This window comes from Muntiacus reevesi, chromosome 20 (genome assembly GCF_963930625.1).
Source record: "Muntiacus reevesi chromosome 20, mMunRee1.1, whole genome shotgun sequence".
Taxonomy (NCBI): Eukaryota; Metazoa; Chordata; class Mammalia; order Artiodactyla; family Cervidae; genus Muntiacus; species Muntiacus reevesi.
In genome coordinates, this window is record NC_089268.1 from 25,250,341 (window position 1) to 25,275,215 (window position 24,875).

The 24,875-nt window shown below is 38.2% G+C and overlaps 1 protein-coding gene and 1 non-coding gene across 9 annotated transcripts in view; one reads left to right on the forward strand and one right to left on the reverse strand.

Annotated features, from left to right (window-relative positions):
* The window catches only part of PKHD1 (PKHD1 ciliary IPT domain containing fibrocystin/polyductin), a 432,300-nt gene that overhangs the window by 39,611 nt on the left and 367,814 nt on the right, over positions 1 to 24,875 (reverse strand). For all 8 annotated transcript variants that reach the window (XR_010660007.1, XM_065912087.1, XM_065912089.1 and 5 more), the window contains one exon: positions 5,386 to 6,397. Coding sequence is in view for 7 of the 8 variants with exons in the window: in XM_065912087.1 (XP_065768159.1) it covers positions 5,386 to 6,397 (1,012 nt within the window). In the remaining variant the exon portion in view is untranslated. The remainder of the gene's footprint in view (positions 1 to 5,385; positions 6,398 to 24,875) is intronic.
* LOC136151972 (U6 spliceosomal RNA) lies at positions 8,058 to 8,161 on the forward strand. The gene has a single exon (XR_010660134.1). It is a non-coding gene; the product is annotated as a U6 spliceosomal RNA (small nuclear RNA).

Here is a 24,875-nt window from a genome sequence, read left to right on the forward strand (position 1 = left end):
TTAGCTACAACTCCACCATCTGTACACATTTTAAATTACTTGATTGTAAGTTAGTACAGTTCAATTTTGGGATTAGAACTACATGTACATATGGGTGGAAAACTACTGGACACAGATAAGTCAACAGAAATAATGGATTAAAGTTAACCTCCTGTTTATAAGGAAGATAGCAGAAAAAATATAAACTGCAGAAGCAGAATCAAAGATTTAGTGGTCTGGGGCTATTTAGTACAAGAACAAGGGTCCCTAAGGGCATCAGTGCAGAAACAGGGCTGTGAAATAAATGATAGCCTTAATGATGACCATGAATCATCAATAAAAATGTGATCGATCTGCATTATTTTCCATTTAATAAGACTGGATAATATATGTATGCTTTTCTGTTCAAGAGATGAAGTCTTTTTAAAAATGTAGTGATAAAAAACAATTTTTAATTAAATGAAAAGTTTACTTATGCAGAGCATCTCATTTCCCCACAAAGCCACATATATAAAATACCATTATGATAATTTTGCACCCACCTCATTCAACAAAGCAGTGAATTTGTATTGCAGTAAAGAGAAGAAACGGTGCAGAAACACTCCTTAATGACAAAGCTGTGGTTTTGCCAGGAGGGAGGAAAGACACAGAATGGCAATGTGGGTATCCTTTCCAGGATGAACATTCTGCCAGTCTTGAGAAGAACATCCTCCCATGACAGGAAGATTCTGTCCTTGCATACTACAAACTGCTGTTTCCCAGAAAGCTGGTGCCCAGAGGGCAGGGAGAGGTTGCACAAGAGAAGATGCTAAATGAGCCTGAGTGTCACCAACAGACTCCTGTCACCAACTGCCTCTCCTAGTTTTCTTATCTATTCAAGTCAGCTTGATAAAGGACTTCTTCAACAGAATGAGAAAACTTAAAAAGCTACTAATGTGATGAATACAAAAACACACAGATAAACAGAGCCACGGAACCATGTTCACCATCCCTGTAGCTGATTTTAGGACCCAAGGTTCATGGCAATATCATAAACAAAGAGCTTTATGTGAGATAGCATATTAGTTCTCTATGGCTGTGTAACAAAACTCCATACATTTTCATGGTTTAAAATATCACAAATTTATGATCTTCAGGTTGTGGGTCAAGAGTTCAGACAGGCTTGGCTCAGATCTCTGCCTAAGAATCCATTTCCAAACTCATTCCGATTGTTCACAGAATTCATTTCCTTGTAGCCATGGAATAGAGGTCCCTGTTTCCTTGCTGGCCATTGGCCAAGGTCCACTTTCTACTTATAAAGTTGGTCTGATTTTTTTTTTTCTCGTGTGGTGCCTTCCATCCTAAAAGCAGTGCCACTTCAATTCCTTCTCACACTTTGAATCTTTTTGCTTTCCTCTTATGCCTTATTCTGCTACAGCAGGAGAAAACTCTCCTCCCTTCAGGTCTCCTGTGTTAAAACCGCCCCACCTTGATAATCCTGGGTATTCTATCTTAAGGCAAACTGTGCCACATAACATACTGTGTTCATGGAAATGCTATGTAATCATATTCGTAGGTTCCCAGGACTAAGACCGTCATTTTGGAAATTCCGCCAACCACAAAATAGCTTTAGCATTTCAATAGCTAAACTTCCATAAAAGATACAGATATATTTATGTATATCATATGACAAAACACATTACTTAGAGGTTTTTTTGTTTGTTTGTTTGCTTTTTAATGAAGCAGGAGAAAGGTGGAGAAAAAGGACAAGAGGGAAAGAAATTCAAGAGAGCAAAAATCAAGTTTCTACTGCCAGGATTCCAGATAAAAGGTAGACTATAAAAATAGGACACCGGTGGGAAACTCCAAGTTTTAAAAGGGCAAGTTGAATATATGTTTATCTCTGTTTCCTCTTCTCCACTGAAATTACTTAAAAGAACAAAAGTGAATAAAAATGGTGTAAGTCCACAAGGATGAAGAAGGCAGGAGAGGAGAGAGCAACCAACAATAAAGGTTAACAAAGTTTGGAAGATGGAAAACAGGCTCATGGAACTGACTTCGCCATGTGGAAGACACTTATATCTAGATGCCTCTAGAGGAGGATAAAGATCAGGAGAGGCCAATTCACTGTGTATTATTTAATTAAAAAATAGCACTCCATTTCTCCCCACAAGGCAGAAGTTGATAGCTTTTTGAAAGCAGGTAGTACTTCTCTTGGTAAGTAAATGTCTGATATGCCCTCAATTTGTTGAAATACATGCAACCCCATTAAATTAACAAGAGTGAATCTTTCAAGAACATCCTAAATGTTTCCACTGAAAGGTCCACGTCCTCAGACTAATTTCTGCGATCTCAAGGTCAAGTCATTAGCTTGTCAATGACTTTCCAGTGAGTTCAGTGGAAGTCCCAGTTGACACTGATCAAAGCTGAAAGAAACAGGACTGGCCCTGGGACCTGCACAAGGCTTCAGGGTTGTTTACCATACTGTGCAATTCTTAGGACCATGGGAAAACTTGCTAGTTCTCATTAAATCCCTTAGGACGTCGCATTTCTTATTCTGCAGCAATTTATTCAGATATACTTCAGAAGCAGCTTTTCCTTAACTTCAGAAAATTTTTATTTTGCTTTATGTCTTGGAAACGTCTCCTAAAATACTAAAGAAACTGAGAGAGATGGGGAATATAACACAACCAACAGAAAACTGATGTTATAAAATACATGTTCAGTAGTTCCTTATTAAATCAGAAATATCTGAGTCAAATGTGAAAGCATGATGGTTCTGATGGATGCTGGGCAATAAAAGTGATCTGTTCTCTGAAGCTTATGATGCAGTGATATTCCCTCACACATATGTACGCATACCTGCACTTGGGCTGGATCCACGCTCTTTCCTGGGTTTCCTCTGCTTTACCTCTATTGTGTCTACTCTTTGACTTTACTCTCTTTCTAGTTAAAAGCTAAATATTTACTAACCTTTTTTTTTATATAATATACAAATCAGTCATTTTGGAAGGATGACCTATTGAAAGCTCAGTACCATAAAATCTAAATAAAATTTAGCAGTGACCTGGTCCTAGGACTTCTTAGTCACCCATCCATAGAATATGCTCATAAGAACTCAATGGGATCTAAATGAAATTGGGGTAAAGAAGATATATTCAAACATAAGCTAAGATACAGTAGCATCACTTTTTTCAGATTCCTGATTTTTTTTTCCATTTGTTTTTATTAGTTGGAGGCTAATTACTTTACAATATTGTAGTGGTTTTTGTCATACACTGACATGCAGATTCCTGATTTTTACATCATCATGCATAATATGATTATGTCAACAATAAGATGAAGGGTTGGTGATTGATAAAATATCCAAGATTTAATAGATTTTGAGCAATTATGCAACTAGCAGTACTTTTTAATTCTAAGCTAGCAATTTCCAAAGCCCTTCAAATCAACCAGAATCCAAAAAAAAAAAAAAAATTGCTTGAGTTTTCTTATAATTTCTTCCATATAAGAAAGAGGAACACCAAGTACAGGTAAAATATGACACAAAAACACTAGCTAATTTGTCATTCATTTATATTGCTTTGTGTATAAAAACGCAGTCAATGTATTTCTTGAATACTCCTTAAAATGTAAAGGTGTATCTTTTTGTTTTGCTTTTTAGTTTATAAAGAATCCCACATCTACTGAAGACAGCTGTACAAAAGCAATTAATATCTATTAAATACTAATTATTTATTTATTATAACTACCACAAATGTAGTGAAAAAGCAGCAATAGAAAAATCTTTTAATAAAAGAATATGAATGCGCTAAGATTTCATTGAGTTATATAGTTCAGAATAATCATATCTATTTCAGGGACCCAATATCAACTGTATCAACTCAACATGTGCATAAGTTTGAGCTTACTTTTTCAGTGGTGGTAGCAAACTTGCAGGGAATCTATAAGGTTGACTCTCTTGAGTACTCTATAACCTCACAGCATGCATGTGTGAGATGATTAGTTTATATCTGTTTCCCAAGCATTATGACAATTTCATACTGTCTCTCAGTCTGCGGTATCATCTCTGGTCCTTTTGTATCTGCTAAAAATGGAGCTTGGGACTCTAATCGTCTTGACCTCATGACAGATGTCTTAGGTAAACTCGGACTAGACAATTCATCTCTTGGGTATCACGACTATAAATTTGAGAGTAATTTATATCTACCTTCCCTTATTGTGTACTTCATGTACTTCTTCATTTACTAGGCTCAGGGAAATGTTGAGGTAGATTTACTTCTGAAATATGTAGTCAACACCGATCTGGTAAAGACCTTCAAAATACAAACTTACAGAGTCAGAATAACATAGCAAAAAGGACATTACAGATCTTACACAGATCTGTGCCATAAACATAGTTGGCAGCGATTATGATCTTGCCTCACACAATTTGACATCTTTGCAGGGATTTATAATCCTGTGAACTGAAAATCACTCAGTCGTGTCCAACTCTTTGTGACCCCACAGACTATACAGTCCATGGAATTCTCTAGGCCAAAATACTGGAGTGGGTAGCCTTTCCCTTCTCCAGCAGATCTTCCTAACCCAAGAATCGGAACCAGGTCTCCCTCCCACACTGCAGGCAGATTCTTTACCCGCTGAACCACAAGGGAAGCTCAAATAAGTGAAAGTCGCTCAGTCGTGTCCAATTCTTTGTGACCCCATGGACTATACAGTCAATGGACTTCTCCAGGCCAGAATACTGGAGTGGATAGCTTTTCTCTTCTCCAGGGGATCTTCCCAACCCAGGGATTGAATCCAGGTCACCCGCATTACAGGCAGATTCTTTACCAGCTGAGCCACCAGGGAAGCCCTTTATAATCCTAGGTTGAATAAAACCCAAACAGAATCACTGTTTTAACTTAGTAAGCTCCTAGTCATCTTTCCAAAATGTTCCTAAATGTAAGTCCATTCCTCAGTCCCTACAGGCAGGATATTTATCAACCCCATGGGTACTCACGGGTTTTAACTCATGGTTGTATGGAATTGTGATAGTGTTTTTGTCCCATAAGGCAAAGATCATATCTGTTTCACTTTAGCAACCCCAGAATCTTGCCACTGTTAAAATGCATCACATGATAAATGAATGAATAAACAAGCTGAAAACAAGTTGCCTTAGAAAAATCTGTCTATGCTTAAAATTTAAAGTAGAAAAATATTAATATAACATTCACACTTACCTAGGAAATAGAATAACCACAAAGACTCTAGATTTAATCACGAATTTTAAAATTGAGAATTTAAGTCTATAAACAGCTCTTGGCATTTTTATTCTTATCTTAAAAAGCAGACAGTTTATGTAATTCCATGTAAATAGACTGACATTTGCAATATGTATCAAAGAAATCAGCTCACATTTAGATGTTGTTATTAATTAGTACTTACCCATAGCCGATGACTCCCTTTGACTGAGTCACCAGTAAGGCCCCAATAGTCATATTGAGGACATTTTCTAGTAATCCAGTCTGTTGAGCAATGATAACCTGGTGAGCCAAATTCTGTAATTTGTTACTTGATAAAGATGGAATCAGTCCAGTGTTCCTTACTGTTGGCAGATCACCAATTTCAATGACCATCACTTTTGAGATAGTTTCCATAGTGGTGGGGGGTAGGTCTCTATATGAGCTCATTTCTACCATGAGAGGTCTACGTTGACCCACTCGGTCATGACTGGTACAAGTCACAGTTGGGCAAGTGCGCTTTCTCTTTGCTCTACTGTCAGCCATGGCCTTTAAGGTTGCTTCGTTTCCAGGCATCTGATGAATAAATCTGATTTGATCTTGGCTAATCTGCAAGAAGACAGTTAGTCTTTCAAGGATCATGATTTCCCAGCCTTTTTCTAGAACTGAAAACATCACATTGAGGGCCAAATGAATGCAAACACTTGACTGTATTTCAATGGGCTCCTCTCCTTGTAGGACAACATACAAGAGGTTATCTGTGACGCTGAAATAGTTGGAGCCAATAGACTCATTCAACAGTGAGGAAGTTGAATGAACTTGAGTAGGTGGAATGAATCTGTCTCTTAAGAAAACATATGGGCGCTGGAGTTCATGGTAGAATACAGCCAAGAGGAGCTTAGAGGTATTGTTCCCCAATAGAAAAAAATGCAAAACATGAGGAGTCTGATCCACAAAGCAGATCTTGGTGATTTTCCTGGTGGGCACAATGGAATAGAAAGCAGATACAGACCTTGAAATGGAGCAGGGAGCACTGGCATTTATGCTACTAAAGGTGTCAACAAAACCGCTAGTCACAGATACAACTGGATATAACTTCTGCATTGCCCAAGTGGTATCAGCACCATCAAGAATTAAGATCACTTGGTCAGTCTGTTTGCAGATGTAGCCATTTATCAGGGGTCGGTAGGTGCATTTCTGCTCTTCTCTAAATGTGCCTATAAAATAAAGGGGAAAAAAGTGACTTAAGAACTATAGTCTCTCAAAGATGATTTCCAATCCATCACGCTCACCATCACCTGTAACCTCAGGAAACATTTACTGAATATTCAAGTGTACTAGATACTGAGAATGCAACAAAGTCTTGGGAAAAACATGGAAAGATACACATATTAAATAACAGGTCCTATTGCTTAGTGGGTAAAGAATCCTCCTGCAATGCAGGAGACACAGGAGATGCAGGTTCAAAACCTGGGTCTGGAAGATCCCCTAGAGGAGGAAATGGCAAACCACTTCAGTATTCTTGCCTGGAAAATCCCATGGATAGAGGAGTCTAGCGAGCTATATAGTGCATGGGGCCACAAAGAGTTGGACATGACTGAGCAAGCGGCATGTAATATAATTCAAATGCATATGTTACAAAAAATGTTATTTAAAGTTAATAATGTATGTAATAGCTAAATGGTAAAAGTAAAGCAAAGTAATTAGGAAAAAGGAATAATCACTAAGGCCTCCAATAATGGAAAAACAATAGATGAAAAGGAGGTGATAATATTTGAGTCAATGGGAAAGAGGTGGATAGATTGAGGCGGCTGGGACAGAAATTTTACGGAAGTATATTAAAATTGCAAAGGTATATTGTGACCAGATTGTGAAAGAGTGTGGATATAAGACTATATAATTTTATCAAACTCTTTTTTTCTCTAAACATGAAGAAAAAAGAAATACAAAAGGAGAAAAAGAAGAAAGTAGTAATTTGGGAGTGTCGACATTAAATAGAGCTCAACTCCCTGGTGGCTCAGAGGGTAAAGAATCCACTGCAATGCAGTGGCTTCAATCCCTGGGCTGGAAAGATCCCCTGGAGGAGGGTATGGCAGTATTCTTGCCTGGAGAATTCCATGGACAGAGGAGCCTGGTGGGTTATAGTCCATAGGGTCACAGAGAGTCAGACACAACTGAGCGACTTAGCAGAGCACAACTCGAGTATGATTGCACGTAATGAAAGCATTTGAAGAAACAGCGTTATTCACTATTCCGACCACTCCTAATATTTCTATGAACCTAGAATTTGTTTTGTTCTGAATTCAAAAGTATATTTTATCTTCTAACAAAGAGTTCCTCTGACTTCAACTTAATAGTCACAAAATTGTCTTGTATTGTTTCCTACATGTTTTAACTTGCCCTACTGCAAGTTCATCTAAACAGCCTAAAGATTAGAACAAAAAAAAAAAAAAAGAAAAAACCCAAATTATTACTAATGCAGGATGTACAGGGAACCTGTATAGCAAAGATTTACTGGAATAACATATAATGGAAAATAATTTCAAAAAATATATGTGTATATGTATAACTGAATCACCTTAATGTGCACATGAAACATTGTAAGTCAACTATACTTCAATAAAAAATATATATTTTTAAGAAAAAACAAATATAACAGAAAAATTCAATGAAACCAACAACAAACAAAAAGCTTAGATGAAATAGGCCAAATCCTTGAAAACTGACACAAAACCAAAAATTCTAATTGTTCCACCTCTTAAACAAATTGAATTTGCTAAATTAAATGCCAAATTATTATGTATAGATTTAATTGTAAAAATTTTTAAATGGTCACCATTACATAGAGTGTGTTTGACTTATCTTCAAAAACATGGAGTGCTCGCTTCGGCAGCACATACACTAAAATTGGAACGATAGAGAGATTAGCATGGCCCCTGCGCAAGGATGACACGCAAATTCATGAATCGTTCCATATTTTTTACAGAGTGAAGTAAGCCAGAAAGATAAAGACCAATACAGTATACTAACGCATATATATGAAATTTTAAAAGATGGTAACGATAACCCTATATGCAAAACAGAAAAAGAGACACAGATGTACAGAACAGACTTTTGGACTCTGTGGGAGAAGGCAAGGGTGGGATGTTCTGAGAGAATAGCATTGAAACAAATATACTATCAAGGATGAAACAGATCACCAGCCCAGGCTGGATGCATGAGACAAGTGCTCAGGGCTGGTGCACTGGGAAGACCCAAAGGGATGGGATGGGGAGGGAGGCAGGAAGGGGGATCAGGATGGGGAACACATGTAAATCCATGGCTGATTCATGTCAGTGTATGGCAAAAACTACTACAATATTGTAAAGCGATTAGCCTCCAACTAATAAAAATAAATGAAAAACAAATAAAAAAATGGAAAAAGTATTAAGAAAATTAACTAATTGCATGACCTTAATAATCATGGAAGTTCTTTGAGACTATGATACACCAATCTCTACTACTGTTATCCCCTTTTCAAACGAGATAGTTAGGTAGTCTTCCCTCATGGAAGATCCTTGAATCACTCTAGTTCCTCTTTTCTAAACCTACTGCTTACTTTCCTTCTTTTTAAACATTTTTTTCAGCCATGCTGATGCCATTGATGAATTGTTCACATTCTATCAAGCTTCATAGATCTCTGACTTTCTTCTTTCTGCTTCTCATCCAGCAGTCAGTAACAAGGTATTTTAAAGTGACCTCTGTATATTGCTAAATTCTTGGAATTGTTCCTAAACAAAATACTTAGTCTCTTAGTTGATGTGATTTTCAATGATTCTCTGCTACTAATTATATGTACTTTGATAAATTACATAAACACTAGGAACCAATGTTCTTAAGGGGTAATTTCTCAAGGCCTAAGACTGTTATCTCATATTTTAATTATCATAGGGCTTACTTAACATCCTACATCAAACACAGTAAAAACTCATTAATGTGTATCAGTTGATTGATACATAATGTCCTTTTCAAAACTCTTATTCTTCAAATATTTTATCTATTCTTTCCAGGTGTCTAGTTATAAGGTTATTATTCTGTAACTTGAATACAATTTAAACCAACTTATCATAATAGCAGAGGATACCACAAAAGTGTATTGACAGAATTGTCCCTTGAATTAATGTCAATATTTGATAGCTCAATATCATAAGAGATCCAATTATTTCACATGAAACCATAAGAGTGGAATTATAGTCGATTATAAGAATCTTCTGTTCTTGAATCAGGTAAATGATTTGTCCACAAAATAATTTCTGTTATGACAAAGCATTTTTTTTTTCTCAGCTTGTTCATTAATTCATTAAACAAGTGGAGCAAGGGCATAAAGGCTTGGATAAGCCTATAAATGAATCAGGGAAGACATGTTGTGGAGACATCTCCAGAAGGTAGTACGTACTGGTAGACCGGGGATAATGACTGGGTTAAGCAGGAATCTTAAGGAAAACACATCGTATCTTTATACTCTGGCATGGAATATATACAGTGGCATGGAAACTATCAGAGGGGTCCTGAAGGTTTGCATACAGTTTTGTCAATGGGAGACTCTGCTTAATTGATTCAACAGGTTTTAGATGGTGGTTTTTCCATGGTTGTTGCAAATAATTTATAATGTTTCCTTGGGAGAGTTTCAGATAAAGAAATATCTGACAGGAAGTCCATAGACTCATAGGAGTGGTACCTGGAAGGGGGACAGAATCAAACAGGGATTAAAATGCCAAATAGTAGAACTGGCACTGCAAAGATACCTCCAAGCTATAAGGCTGGTGATTCTTCCTTCTTTCTTTCCTCCCTCCATCCCTTATTTTCTTCCCTTCTTCTTTTCCTAACCACTTTTACCTAAAACTTAATGGCAAGTTTAATTATTCATAGTTTATAGACAGTAAAACTGACCACAGAAATTATGATTTACACAATTACTTAGTAACAGTCACAAGAAGAAGAACATCTTTAAACTTCTACTTGTGCTTTTGGCAAAATAGAATGGAATCCAAATCATTCATTTGGGGATTGTATTTAGATGTGGTGTCAGCTAGAGTGATTAACCCTTTAGGAGGCATATTGTGTGGCCAGGGGTTCTCTTTACACAGTCTATTGACAGAAAGATTTTTGGTTTTTGGTTCTCTTTACACAGTCTATTGACAGAGAGGTTTTTGGTTATTTGTCAAATCATGCATTTGTTGAGATTCCATTTGCTTTTTTCACATTACCACTTGACCTTTAAAAAATTTTAGCATCCCTCAAGAGCCACAATTCCTTGGAGCCACAAATTCAACAAAGGCAACAACCTAAAGATCTTTGGCAAGTAATTTTTAGTTTTATAGCCAAACTTGGAATCTTGGTGTTCATAAACAAGATAAACGAGAAATTTCATTTTTGTTTCTCCAAAACTTACCAATGACTAAAAGATGGTGGTTTATCGGTAGCCCACCATCCATTTTCCTATCTCATCTTCAGAATTAACCAATTCCAGTATTTTATTTTTGAGGTGAGGTAAAAAATCAAGCACAGGAAAGCTCCAGGGTTCCAAAGCTGCTAAGTGGATGTAAGTCTATTAAAATGGAGTATGATGTAATTTCTTTACAGTGGTGTATTTGTTTCTGCTACATAATGAAGAGTGAATTGACGATGAGTATACATACATCCCCTCCCTCCTGCACCTCCCTCCCATCTCTCCTGTCCCACCCCTCTAAGTTATCACAGAGCACCAAGCTGAGCTCCCTGTGCTATAGAGCACATTCCCACTAACTGCATTGTGGGAGAGGATTGACATGAACCCCTTCGGAGAAGAGCACGCATACAGCCAGATGCAGTCACATCCCCTCTCCCAGACACAGCCTGCAGCACCCACAGGGACAGTCCAGCTCCCTTTCTAAATAGCATTCCATCTCTTCTTTCCCTGGGTTTCTCTCTCCTGCCTCTTTCCATTGGGGAAGGATTTCATTTTGAGTGATGATTCTCTTTCTCACTTGTTTTTGTCTGTTCTTTTCCCACTTCTCCAAATGACCTTATCTGCCAGTCACAATTTTTGTGGTCTGCAATTCTGATCACTTTTAAATGAAACCCATGCTGGCTTTGGTAATCATAATGTCATTTACAATTCGGTTAGTAGCACACTGGAGAAAGAGAACTCCATATGAACTCACCGTGAAAGGCCTAATCTGATTATTTCCTCATGAAAATCCAGGCAGGGGTGCTTGTAAGAAAGGCTAAGAGAAGAAGGGTGGAAAAAAAAAAAAACAAGGTCTGTCCACAGCTGACTTTCATAATCAATGTGAACAGATAAAGTGACCCAGTCTGTCAGGGGCAGCCAAACAGTCACCCCAGGGCATTCGTCTCCAGAAGGCAGGAATGGACAGGACTTAATAAATGCTGAGTGACCAGTGAGTATCCGCTCAGCATCTGCTATTGCATTCAAGATGGACAAGACCAGTGATCAAGTCCAGAAGCTCCCCTCTAAGTGGAAAAAATTAGATGAAGCAGGTTGTACATGTGTGTGCAGGTGTGCACACAAGCACTTGCTTTGTGTGCACTCTAACATCCTAAAATACTCTAGACACACAACATACTCTGTCCACCTTTCCCTAGATTGGAAACCATAGACTGGGAAACCTAGAAACGAGGGGTGTTAGGTATGCCTGGCAGAGGAAGAGGCAGAGAAAGTGGGTAAGTATGTATGTGAGAGTGTGTGTGTGCGCGTGTGTGTGTGTGTGCGCGCACACGCACAAGCACATGTGCACACACACACACTCAGGTTGCTTCCAGGGTTCTAACAAATATTAACTTTGTGTCAATATTTGTCCTTCCTGTCGTGAAATGAGGATTTTCCACCTCATTTCACGTTTGAAAAGAAAATATGCCAAAGGGGTCGTCTTTGCTAGGAAAAAAAAAAAATTAAAAGGAAAAAAAAAAGAAACAACTTCTATCCTTTATTTAGAAAAATGGATCAGAAGGAAAGAAAAAAGTATGTTTAAAATAAATGTTTTGACTCAAAGGCACATAGAATCTTTCCATCTTCCCCTTTTCAACAAAAGAGAGAAATTTATATGTTTGAAATTGAATGAAATACATCAACATTAATGATTTTTTTTTCCTCGAGGTTAACACCACCATTTCCCTCGATAATTTTTTAGCCATTTTGTGATAGATTTCACAATTCATGGTACACTAAAGTATAGGAGATTTTGACAAAAACAAAATATATAATCATTCTCTTATTTTCAAGAAATGAAAAGAAATAATCTACAATTCTTTTCTGTCAAACACCATTTACACCTCATTATTTCTAATTTAACAAATATAAATGGCCACAGATCAAAAAAAGTGAAGACAGGTTGAATTTATCCCCATTTATAAACCCTCAGGCTATGAGGAGTAAAATTCCAAAATATCAAAGCCGTGTTCCTAAATATACAAAGGGAGTAACTGAAATCTTGCAAAGAAATATTAAAGAAGATATACATATTGATCATTTTAGAAATAATAGAGAAAAGCTGTCTATGTTTTTGAAATGGGGAATTCAAAATTAATAAATTATTTTTTAAAACCTCAAAAATAATGGGCATGTGTTACACTTGTAAAGTGAAGAGAAATTAAAAGTGGTGCTCTTGTGAATAATGGATTCAATACAGATGACCAAAACACAACCTAGCTAATTTGGAATCTAGAATTATCAGTCTTAGAGTCTATTTTGTGATCACAATATGGTATATACTTGCACACATACCCACATAGTTAAGATTACTATAAGAAAATGTAATTTGGGAAACTTAAATTTCAATGAACTGGAACATGCAGTGTATTTCAAATTTAGGTCCTGGAGCTTCAAAATTAAGGCATTTGCAGGTTGCTTTTCATAAATTGCTAGGCGGTAGCATTTGGGAGCTGGGTCTCCTCTGATATCATTTTCAGTGAGGAAGACAATCTAATAGTTGGTGGTTGGCATGGCAAAGTAACCCTGCATGCTCAGGAGTCAAGAGAGCATAGACTAGAGATGTCCAAGTGTGAAGACAGCTCTGAAGGACTAAAGATACGCACAGGCACAGGCAGTATCTGTGGCAGACTCTCAATGAGGAATACACATCCATGGGGCTAACGAGCTAACAGACTTAAGGAGCTACAGATTCCGTGATCTGTACCCATTATGTGAACAATCTCACCAAAGTTCTTGAACTTGGGTCTGTTTTCCATGGGAATACATTTCCTAACTAATGTGAGAAAAATGGAAAACCACACAAGACCAACCATTATATGAATGAAGCAAAAATGCTTGGAAGGCCTTCTGTGAAAGGTCCTTCTGTCTTTACTGAGTTTTCTTGGTGAGTATTTTAAAATATTTGTTCCCTTTGTAGAAATGTGTTACTTTGATCAGGAGATAAAAGTAAGTGATGAAGTGATGATGAAGATGAGGGAGAGGATTAGGTAGTATCAAATAGCCCTTTCTTCTGAATAAACCATTTTTCCTTTTTTAAATAGAAAAGAAACCTCTTATTTTTGGTGATGAAAGTCCATTCAAACTCATTCTAGAGGGCTATTCTATATGATTTCACAATGTGGAAATGTCTTTTTCTATATTTTCCTTGAAATAAGGGGCATAGAAAATATTTTTGCAGTTATTATTATGCTGTATTATGATTTGACTTGCAAATATCAATAGGTATCATCTCAATTATGATTTTTATTCACTAAATACTGCACTGAAAACAGCCAAGATAAATGCAAATTCAGGAAGTCTTGGGGGCGAGAGATCAGGTTTTTCAGTTAGAGAAATCTGCATTGTGTCCTGGTTCTGCCACCTTCTAGCTGCAAAACAACAGGCAAATTACATAGTATCCTCTCGCTGATTCAGTTCACTTCTCTGTAAATGTGGTTGAGAATGGTTTCCAATCCACAGGCTGATGGACAGGGTCAGATGTAATGATGTATGTGCAGAGTCAGGAATGCAAACATACATCTTAGTCACTCAGTCATGTCTGACTCTTTGTGATCCCATGGGCTGTAGCCCAATAGGCTCCTCTGTCCTTGGGGATTCTCCAGGCAAGAAGTGGGTTGCCATGCCCTCCTCCACGGGATCCCACCCAGGGATCAAACCCAGGGCTCCCACACTGCAGGCGGATTCTTTACCATCTGAGTCACCAGGAAAGCCCAAGAATACTGGAGTGGTAACCCTTCTCCAGGGGATCTTCCTGACCCAGGAATCAAACCAGGGTATCCTGCATTGCAGGTGGATTCTTTGCCAGCTGAGAGTCAGGTATAAACACATGCTAATAATTTATTCATCATAATTTAAAAAGGAGTATTATTTAAAAATACTTTGCACTCTCCTTTTGCCTTTTTGACACTATCCTCATCTCCAACTAATAGCATTTGCCTCATAGGAGTCTAAAACAGCACTGTTTAAGTGTTGCAAGCATTCACAATAAAAGATGCTCAAAGAAACGAGTTAAAGGTGAAGAAAATGCTAAAATGTGGACACAAGACTGTTCATTTTTAGAAAATATGGACCAGAAAGAAATACACATATACAGACATACATATGTGTGTGGACACATGCACACACACACACGTGTGTCTCTAACCAAGACACTTGTTTTTCCCCACTAATCAAAAAATAAAACCTGCAAAATTCCAGCTGGTTTCCATTTCATCTTATCTTTACCTTTCCCTTCATCCCTTTTGTAATACTCCCTACCTCTATCCCACCTATTGTCACCACCTATTTCTTTTCTGCTAGCAAATCTTGCCTGCCAGCTTTGAACAAAGTGATGTCCGTGTGTTAAAAAGGTAGGGACAGTCAAAAGCCCTCTTTACAAATACAATTCGGGTACACTCTCTCCCCAGAATGATAAACTTATCACCTCTCCAGTCCTTGGTGTGAAGCTGAAGCAGTAATTCTGTCGAAGGCCAAAACTGAAATGGATGTAGCCGTGCCATGCCCAGCGCTGAGCTGTGGGTGTAATGAGATTTGAATGGGAAACCCCGGACACAATAAATCTGCACCATATGTGACCGTTTCCTGTGTCAGTTCCTTTCTCATAACCAGTGGAGACTTTTTTCCCTCTCATGACCCCACACCACGACTCTGAAATCTTTCATGGCTGCTTATGGGCCGCAGGCTTTTTCCAGCAGTTGTATAAATAAATGAATTTGACAGCAAACATCATAACAGTTAGCAGTAATGTGTGTTCGCCACAAGTGCCTATACTGCTCAGTGGAGAAATGGCAGAGGAAACAGCTTGTTTTGTTACCTAAACAAAACTAGTTTCATTTGACAAGTGGTGAAAGAATTAGTCAAATAAACCTGAAATCCACTGGGACTATTTTTGCCAATTCCTCCTGCCAGTGAAATGTTCCCAGCATCTCAATGCCCATGACGCATGAGAGATAAATTGCCCCCCACCTCTTATTCTGAGATAAAGATCTGGGCTGGGAATACCAAACCTTTGGCAGATATTTTGTATTAATCTTCTTTGCAAGGTCAGACTGTCATGTGTGGGAACTCAAGTATGGCAAAGGGTTTTCAAAGAAGCTTGTGGGAGACAAACCAAGGACAGTTAAGGTCGGAGGGAAGAGACAAACAATGATGACCCAGTTCACTGAGCACCCATTGACTGACAGCAAAGAGTGCTTCCTTTTCTTTCACATTCCCCTCATTCTAGAAAGAAAAATATCTACAAAGAGACCGTTACTAAATAAATGGGGTTAACATGTTCCCTGTATCTCCACAGTCCCAATAAAGTGAAGCGGTCTCTCGTCAGTGAATCTGTGGTCAATTTAGATAAGTTCAAAAAGAGCACAGATTTTCCTCTATAACATGAGTTAGTTGTCTATAAGTCCTTAAATTTTGCTGCTTCTCCACTGGCATTCCAGTGCTAATCCCCATGTTCCAGATGTGAAAGATGTTAGAGCAGAGTGGTTATTCTTACAAATGCTGGTTATTTATATGGATTCTGGTGCAAACTGCAGTGGTTCACTGCTACTTATAAGTAGCAGTTCACATTCTGCTACTTATTTCTTGTGTGATATTAGGCAAGTAACGACTTAATTGTGCCTAAGTTTCCTCCTTTGCAAAGTGAGAAGAAACATGGAATGGTTTCAAGCTCATAAGGCAGATGTGACAATCAAATGTATTTTAAAAGGCTCAGAACAATGCCTGGGACATAATAAGTGGTATTATTATTATCATTATTATTATTCCAAACAAAGAAACTTAGAAAACAGTCTCTTTAGAAGCACTAAAGCTTTTCTCCGTGACAACTTGACATTGGCATTTAGTCTGAGAAATGAAATTTTGAAACGCAGCACACCTTGAAGTCAATTATAATTAATTTCAAGGTATAGTGCAACATCACTTTACATAAAAATATCATCTGGACCTTGGACGTACTTCTTTTAGATGTAGGCTAGTCTTTTTAAGTGGTCCTCTTTGTCATAGTCAAGTAATCTTTGCCTTTAGGATCTTCTCATATTCAACATAAATATCACTGAATAGGAGGATGAAATTTTAGGACTATCACCAACTCATGGATCCCGGTTCAAGCACCTGCTTTGCTATCTGTATTTTTTTATCCTTTTGAAATGTAATTATTAACATGGATTACAAAGTGTTCTGCTGTCTGATAATATGCAAAAATGCCCTAAAATTATAGAAGTTATGGATTATAATCAACATGAGCAGATATTGTCATGTGCAGAGTCAGGTACCTTTATAATAGATTCCTAGTATCTCTGTTTTAACTGACAGACCTGCTTGAGTATACATTTCTCTATATCTAGTCAAACACTTCCTATGGAGAAAAGTCAGATATATTAATGAGTTGAATTGTGTAAAAATAAATGGACTCTTTACATTTTGCTCTTAGAGCAGTAAGTACCAATAAAACTTGAAAGAGGTGAGTCGACTGAAGGCATGGAATCATTCAACTTTATAAAAGAATGGTGAAACAGTAGGCGCAAAATGGGGTTGTCTTGTGATTTAGGGAGGCAAGTGGGTATGCTGGAAACAAATACATACAGTGACATCATCTTGTGGTCCAACGGGTTTAAGTGAGGCTCCATCTACAGTAGAATGAACCAAAAACCTTTCTGTCACTGTTCCCTATGACCAGACTGCACTGAGACAGCTGGAAACTTCTCAAAAACTGGTCTGCAAGAAAATGACTTGTCCCCTAGGCAACTTCACCACTGAGAAATGTCATCTGATAAAATGCCTCTCTTGCTCCTCCCAACTCCTTCCCAAGATGTTTTAGGGTACATAACCTGATTCACTTTAGGATCCCCAAAGGTGAATGTGCATGGCCCCGAGGCTGCATAAACAGAGCTGAGCAGCATCCTGTTTGATTGACTGGCCACTTCCACTGCCTCTTAAAGAGAAGATGAACATAGCACCTTGTAAAGTCTGATTTTCTGATTTAAGGATAAAACTGAGGGGACAGAGAAACTTTCAAAGAACTGTAGGTGGGACTTCCTGGTGGTCCAGTGGCTAGGACTCTGTGCTCCCAATGGAGGAGTCTCAGGTTTGATCCCTGCTCAGGGAACTAGATCCCAAATGCTGCAACCAAAACCCAGAATAGTCAAATAAATAAATATTTTTTTAAAAGACTTTCATTTAAAAAAGTAAAAAATAAAAGACCTATAGGTTTAATCAAGCAAGTCTGTGGAACTACGAAAATAACCACTCAACTAATTCTTCATCATTTTCCATGTATGTGTGTGAACATATGTAAAGTCTAGGCTTATCTCAGGAAGCGATAGGCTTGTACTTCCCTATCCTCTCTTGTTTAAGTAGAATCATTAGTTAGTCATTAGTCATTGGGCAAGGGCCTCTCCCGTGGCTCAGCAGTAAAGAAATTGCCTGCAATGCAGGAGATCCGGGTTAGATACCTGGCTTGGGAAAATCCCCTAGAGAAGGGAATGGGACCCACTTAGTATTCTCCCCTGGGAAATCCCACGGACAGAGAAGCCTGGTGGGCTACAGTCCACAGGGTCTCAAAAGAGTCAGACATGACTTAGTGACTCAACAAAAACAATCATTTAGCAGAGGTACCAAGTGTCCCTTTGGGGCTATACAACTTAATTGAAAGAGTTGGCAAACTACAGGCCATAGGCCAAATCTAGCCCACTGGCTATTGTTGTAGATAATGTTTTATTGGAACACAGCCCATACTCATTTGTTTATGCATTGTAAACTGTTGTAAACTCTGATTCTGCACTGTAATAACAGACGAGTCATTGCAACAAGAAACTCTATGACCTGCAAAGTTGAAAATATTTACTATCAGGCCCTTTACAGAATATGTTTGCCAACCCCTGCTCCAAGAGTTCCAAGTTTGTCTCTGAGACACTGACCAGCAAAGTACAAGAAAGCTGATTTCTCAGACTGGGTCTTTGCCAACCAGAGATATATAAGAAGTGTCAGCAAGAAATAAACCTTCGTGTTTTTTTGAGATACTAAGATTTGCAGGGTGTATCCACCCTACTCTGATGGATACAGCATCTTTGCTATTCTCATATATATCCTTTTCTCTGAGCATATATCCAGCTTTAGGGAAGGGAACAAAGAACATGAAGAAAAGCTTTTTTGTTTGTTTGTTTGGTCCTCAGGAGACAGGATGAGGACATGAAATGATCGAATTCTCAGTTAACATTTGGACTAGAACTTTTCCCTCTAAATATAAATATTCTCTACATAATTGATCATAATTTTTGCTTCTATTAATAACACATCAGAATCAATCTTCTCTGCTAATGCTCCTTGAAAAAGTAGTCCCATGAATCTCTGCAAATTTGCTTTCTTTACCATAAAATTTCCTCAATATACTGCACACAGAAGGTTATTAATGTCATTGGGGAAAAGATTTCCATAAGTCCACAACTGAAATGCTCAAGTCTTTCAAAATGAGTTCTTGCATCTGGGCTTTGGCAGTTTTAATATGGGTGAAAAATGTATATAGCTGGCCCAACGTGCACATTTTCTATGCCTAATTCTTCTACTTTGGAAGAAAAAAAAAGGTCCAATTGTGGGACAGAAAACAACATGGTCTTTTTCAGCTTCACAGAAGGACAAGTGGAGTGGACAACCTGCTGCTGCCACTCTTTTGAAGCAGAAAGTGATGGATTCAACTTGAGAATATCATGTTCCTTGTGTCAGATGTTGAAAGGAGAGTCAAGGGGAATCTTGCCAGCACTATGACTGGATGGATAGAGCTACCGGGGTGAAATGCCAATGACATTGACATTTTCTTCCTATTCCTTGTGACCTTTGACATTAGTGCAGACCACCAGGAACCTCAGTTTCCCTATCATGCATGCAAAAGAATATACATGGATATTGCTCTCCAGGGAGATGGCATAATCAGTAAGTACACTGATGTCTAGAAAACATGGCAGGGAAAGTTGTTGGAGGAAGGAGGCAGCTACTCAAGCAATCTGCTCACTGAGGGCAGTAAATAGGAGACAGGAGGGAGAGTGGGTGGGAAACATGATCAGGTTAACTAGACACTTTCCAGTCACTTGAACAAATAATTTGTTAGGATTCTTAAAAATAAGATACCTCCAAGTCATCTTTTCCTTTTGAAAACTGGTACAACACAGTTCAGCAAGGTGAAGGGGTTTTAAGAACATTGTGGAATTCAATTTTGACTAACAAAGCATATCTAGATTATTGGGATGCACAATTGGCAGCAAAATTCAGACAGAAAAAAAATAGTAAAAGAAATTTTTTTTACTATTCATATATCATAGTAGATACACACTACTATATGTGAAACAGACAACAATACAGATTTACTGTATAGCATAGGAAAATATGGGCTTCCCTTGTGGCTCAGCTGGTAAGTACATTTGATATCTTGCAATAACCAATAATAGAAAAGAATCAGAAAAAAGAATATAGATATACACATACATAGATGTGTAATCAAATCACCTTGCTCTACATCTGAAACAGAATACCTTTAACACAATACTGTGAATCAACTTTACTTCAATTTTAAAAAAAAATGAAATTTTAATATCCTCCCTTTAAGTTCTACCCTTCCACTCATGTGCCCTATCTTGGAAAAAAAATCAGACAGAATGGCTTATTTATAGCAAACACTTTATACAAAATGAAAGACAAAACAGTGGCTAAAGCTATAAAAACAAGTACTTCAAAAAAGATCTACAGGACTTTCCTAGTGGTACAAAGGATGTGAACCCATCTGATAATGCAGGGGACACAGGTTTAATCCCTGGTATGGGAAGATCCCACATGCCTTGGAGCAACAAAGCCTCTGTGCCACAAATACTGAGCCTGTGCTCTAGAACACGGGAGCCAGAACTACTGAAGCCCATGTGTCCACATCCGGTGCTCTGAGGAAAGAGAAGGCACTGCAGTGCGAAGCTCATGCACCAAAAATAAAATAAATAGATAAATTACATACAAAGATCTATAAATGCCAACAGACACCATATATGAGCTTAACATGAAAAGGGTAACAGATTAAGCAAAATTTTAATTGCACACTATCATATACCATCATATATAAGATTTCAAAATTATAAGCAGTTCCTACTATGGTTTGCATGTAAGGATTTGGACAAAGTCTAAAAAAGTGTAGAATCAGGAACTTGATAGCCATCCTGGGCATTATCTTCTCATCTTGGATTTTTGTAAATTTTGGGGGCACGTAGGTGAGAGGAAGGGAAAACAGGAAACGAGTCTCATTTTCTAGTTCTTTTGTTGTATAGTTCTGATATTTAAGTACTGATTTAACCCTAGCTTTTGTCATTATCCTGACAGGATTTAGACTTTGGGAACATGACAGTTAACAAAAAAGGGAGAGACACAGTGCTTGCCTTCACAGGACTGAAGTAGTGAAGTTTCAAGTGCCTCCTCTTTTAGATGAAGTGAGCTCTTTTAGAGCTTGTGAGCAGCGTGAATACAGGTATCAGCCCCACTTCCTCTTGGTGTGACTCCCTCCCTCCCCATACACACTCATGCCTGACACCCACAGAAGGAAGAATCAGCAAAACTTCCTGAGCATGTACTATGTGCCAGGTCCTGAGAGTCATTCGTGTGTGCTAAGTCGCTTCAGTCGTGTCAGACTTTTTGCGACCCTATGAATTCTAGCCCTCCAGGCTCCTCTGTCCCTGGGATTCTCCAGGCAAGAATACTGGAGTGGGCTGCCATGCCCTCCTCCAGGGCATCTTTCTGGCCCAGGGATCAAACCTGCACCTCTTATGTCTCCTGCATTGATAGGCAGTTTCTCTATCACTAGCACCACCTGGGAAGCCCGTGAGAGTCATTCAACATGTCATATTTTATTTAATCATCATGACAAATGTAGAGGTATGTTTTTATTGCTTCCATTTTCCAAATAAGGAAATTGGACCTGAAGGACTATGAAATGGCAAAGTCAGACTTTAGAAGAAGCCCAGACCCCTGAGTCACTACCAGGAGCCACCCACTCTTCTCAGGCTGATATTTGACTGGACAAAAAGTTTTTCTGTTGGTTAAAAAATTAAGATTGGGGGGTTTTCTGTTAACTGGAGTTAATCACTCTGCCCTACACAATGTTCATGTTTTACCTAAGTAAATGAAGTCAATTTTAAAAGTGAATCAGGATACAGAGGCAAAGAACAAACAGGGTCAAGGTCCCAGTTGGTTTAGAAGCAATAGTAAAAGGAAAGGCCAAAGGTCTTGAGTCTCTGACCGAGACTATATCTATCATTTAAAGAGGCTCCATTTAATAAGTTTAATAATAATAAATAATATTTATTTATATTAATAATTTAATAATAATAGCACAGCTCGCCTGTTCTTGCAAGTTCACAGAGAATTGGCTACAGATGACTTCTGCCCTCTTAGGTGATCTCCACTTGGTAACTGGCTCAAAATTAACACGGGGGCCCTTAAAGACAGCTAAGGATTCAGAGGCTTCACTACCGTCCGGAATACAAGAGTTCCAACAGCATCCTACAGCCAAGAAAGAAAGTCAGAAGCTACAAGCAGCTAGTGTGAACTTTGAAAAAAATTTGGCAAAAGGGTAAGAGCATATTTTTAATTCCTAAAGGATAGCTCATGTGCTTTCCATTGGATCTGCTCTGTGTCAAAGGCCAATTTCCACTCATTATGATACACTCAGTTAGTTATATGAATATTATGATTAGACACATTCACACACTGGGTCGAAAGCAAAATTAGACCATATCCATCACTGGGGAGTTTATCATTACACCAACTACAAAATTCTTTTTGTTTGGATTCAAGGCTGATTTCCCCTGAAATACAGGATTTTCCAGATAAAACTAGCCACTGGTCTTTCAGGAATGGTTTTCCAGGTTAATAAGAGCTGCCTCCTGGGAAAATATTACACCCCATAATGCATCTGGTCAACCATTTGGTGCCATTCAAATTGTTAGGGGTAAGAGTGGGAGAATTCCTTCCTGTCCTTTGAGACGATCATTTTATGCCCCAAAGCTTCAACCTCGTTATTCTTATCTTAAGGCATAATTTCAATGTTATTATTGGTCATAAAATTAACCAGATTTTCTTCTCTCTACTTTTCCTCTTCAGCATTTGACTCCCTGACCTTCCTCAACTCAAAAGTCTATGGACTTATTAGGCACTAAGTGTAGAAGTATTTCCTTTTATTTGCTTTAAATTTTCCCACTGTTCATTTCATTGAGAGCATGCTTGTTTTCATATTAGGAAATGGGGTAAAGAAAAAGAAAAAGAATTCCTACTACTCCTTTGAAATGTGAAAATGTTTACTCTTATCCCCAATGATTCTAATACTTTTCACATTTATCTCACCATCTAGAACTTCTACTCTGCAACCTGTAGGTACATGGTTAACCTTATAAAGCAAGATTCTTTGCCAGTTGCTCCATTGTACTCTGTGCAAACTTCACCTCATTATTTTCCAAACCAATTTCTTTGTTCTAGCTAACTGAAACTGGCAAAAGGATTTCCCTCCAAAGGTTGGCACCCATCTGTAGCAGTAGCTGTCAAAGTATTATCTTAGCAAAGACAATGAGATGATAAAAGGTGTTATTAGAAAATGTGTTGTGATAGATCAGTAGTCTCCTGGGGTGAGGGGTGTATATATCTACAGTATATCCTCAACAAAATTTATCCTCAGTACAAACACCACCACACCTGCCATGCAAACACCTTATATCATTGCATTTACCTGAGCTTCCACGTTCACAGAGCCAGAATTTCATCCATATTCAACCCACTATCCAGAATTCTATTCAAATTCCATTACACCAATCCACGTCTTTTTAAGCTTCTAGAAATATTTCCGTAATACTCTTCCAGTGCTGATCACTGGCTAGCAGAATGTCTTTCATCATTTACTCTAAAGTTGAAAACCGCTGGATGACAAGAATCATCAGAGATTGACTCTAAGATTGTGTTGTTCCAGATGGATGGTCACTTTGGCTGATACCACTTAAATCCTACTTTCCTGAATTCAGAAAGGCAGTAGAGTCTTAGGGTGAAAAACCCTTTGAACAACTGATTCATGCTCCTCTTGTCAAGATGTATGATTGTCCTCTACTTTATATGCGAAGAGAATTAGACTTTGTAATCTTTAAAACACCACCAAAAGCTGGACTTCTTTGCAAAAATGAAAAAACACGCTGCCTTATGTCTGACCTCATCTTCTGATCATCTTCCTCTCTGTTTCTCTGTTCAGACCATCCACCCTCTTCAGGTCCTCTGACAAGGCAATCTCTCCACTCCTCTCCCAGATTAGTCATGTGGCCCATTTCTATATCTTTTTTCACTTTGCTCACATTTCCCACCTTGAAGCCCACATTGATCATGCTATCCTCACACATGCTCTCATTGTCGCTTATGATGTTCTGCATTTTAACATTTTGTCCATGGCATTTCTCACTTCCTAACTTAGTAGATAATTCACATATCCTTTACAGGGATCATTTAGTATCTCGTCTATGGAAAGTAAGCTCCATGAAGGCAAGAATCTTAGTCTCATTTTACACTTATGTAACTCAACTGGGCCTGACTCAACTGGGCCTTCCCAGGTGGCTCAGTGGTAAAGAATCCACCTGCCAATGCAGATGTGGGTTCAATCCCTGGGTTGGGAAGATTCCCTGAAGGAGGAAATGGCAATCCACTCCAGTATTCTTGCCTGGGAAATCCCATGGACAGAGGAGCCTGGTGGGCTACAGTCCATAGGGTCACAAAGAGTCAGACACAACTTAGCAATGAAACAACAACAAACCCAACTAACATCTTAGTCCAAAGATCTTGCTATAACCTGATGTTATTTGTGTTATCTGTAAAACAAGTAGTGGGTGAGATTATGAATGAATAAATCAGTCAAGGCTCAACTCGGTAATACCCAAAATAACCCTGAAATTATTTTCATATTTTCAAACTATGTGAATTAATACCCAAAACATTTTAAATCAGAACACAGAGGGTAACGGAACTCTCAGTCTGAGTTCTACAAATATGGCCTTGAGGGCCATCCACTTGAATTAATCAAAAAGTGCCACTAATTAGCTAGACTTAAGTAAGGGCTGGTGTGAGGCAATGTGACTTTTTTATGTCACATGTCACCTGGATTACATTTTCTTTCTGACATGTCAGCCATTGGTCAGGATTTGACACCATGGATTTATCTGATGAAGTGTGCAGAA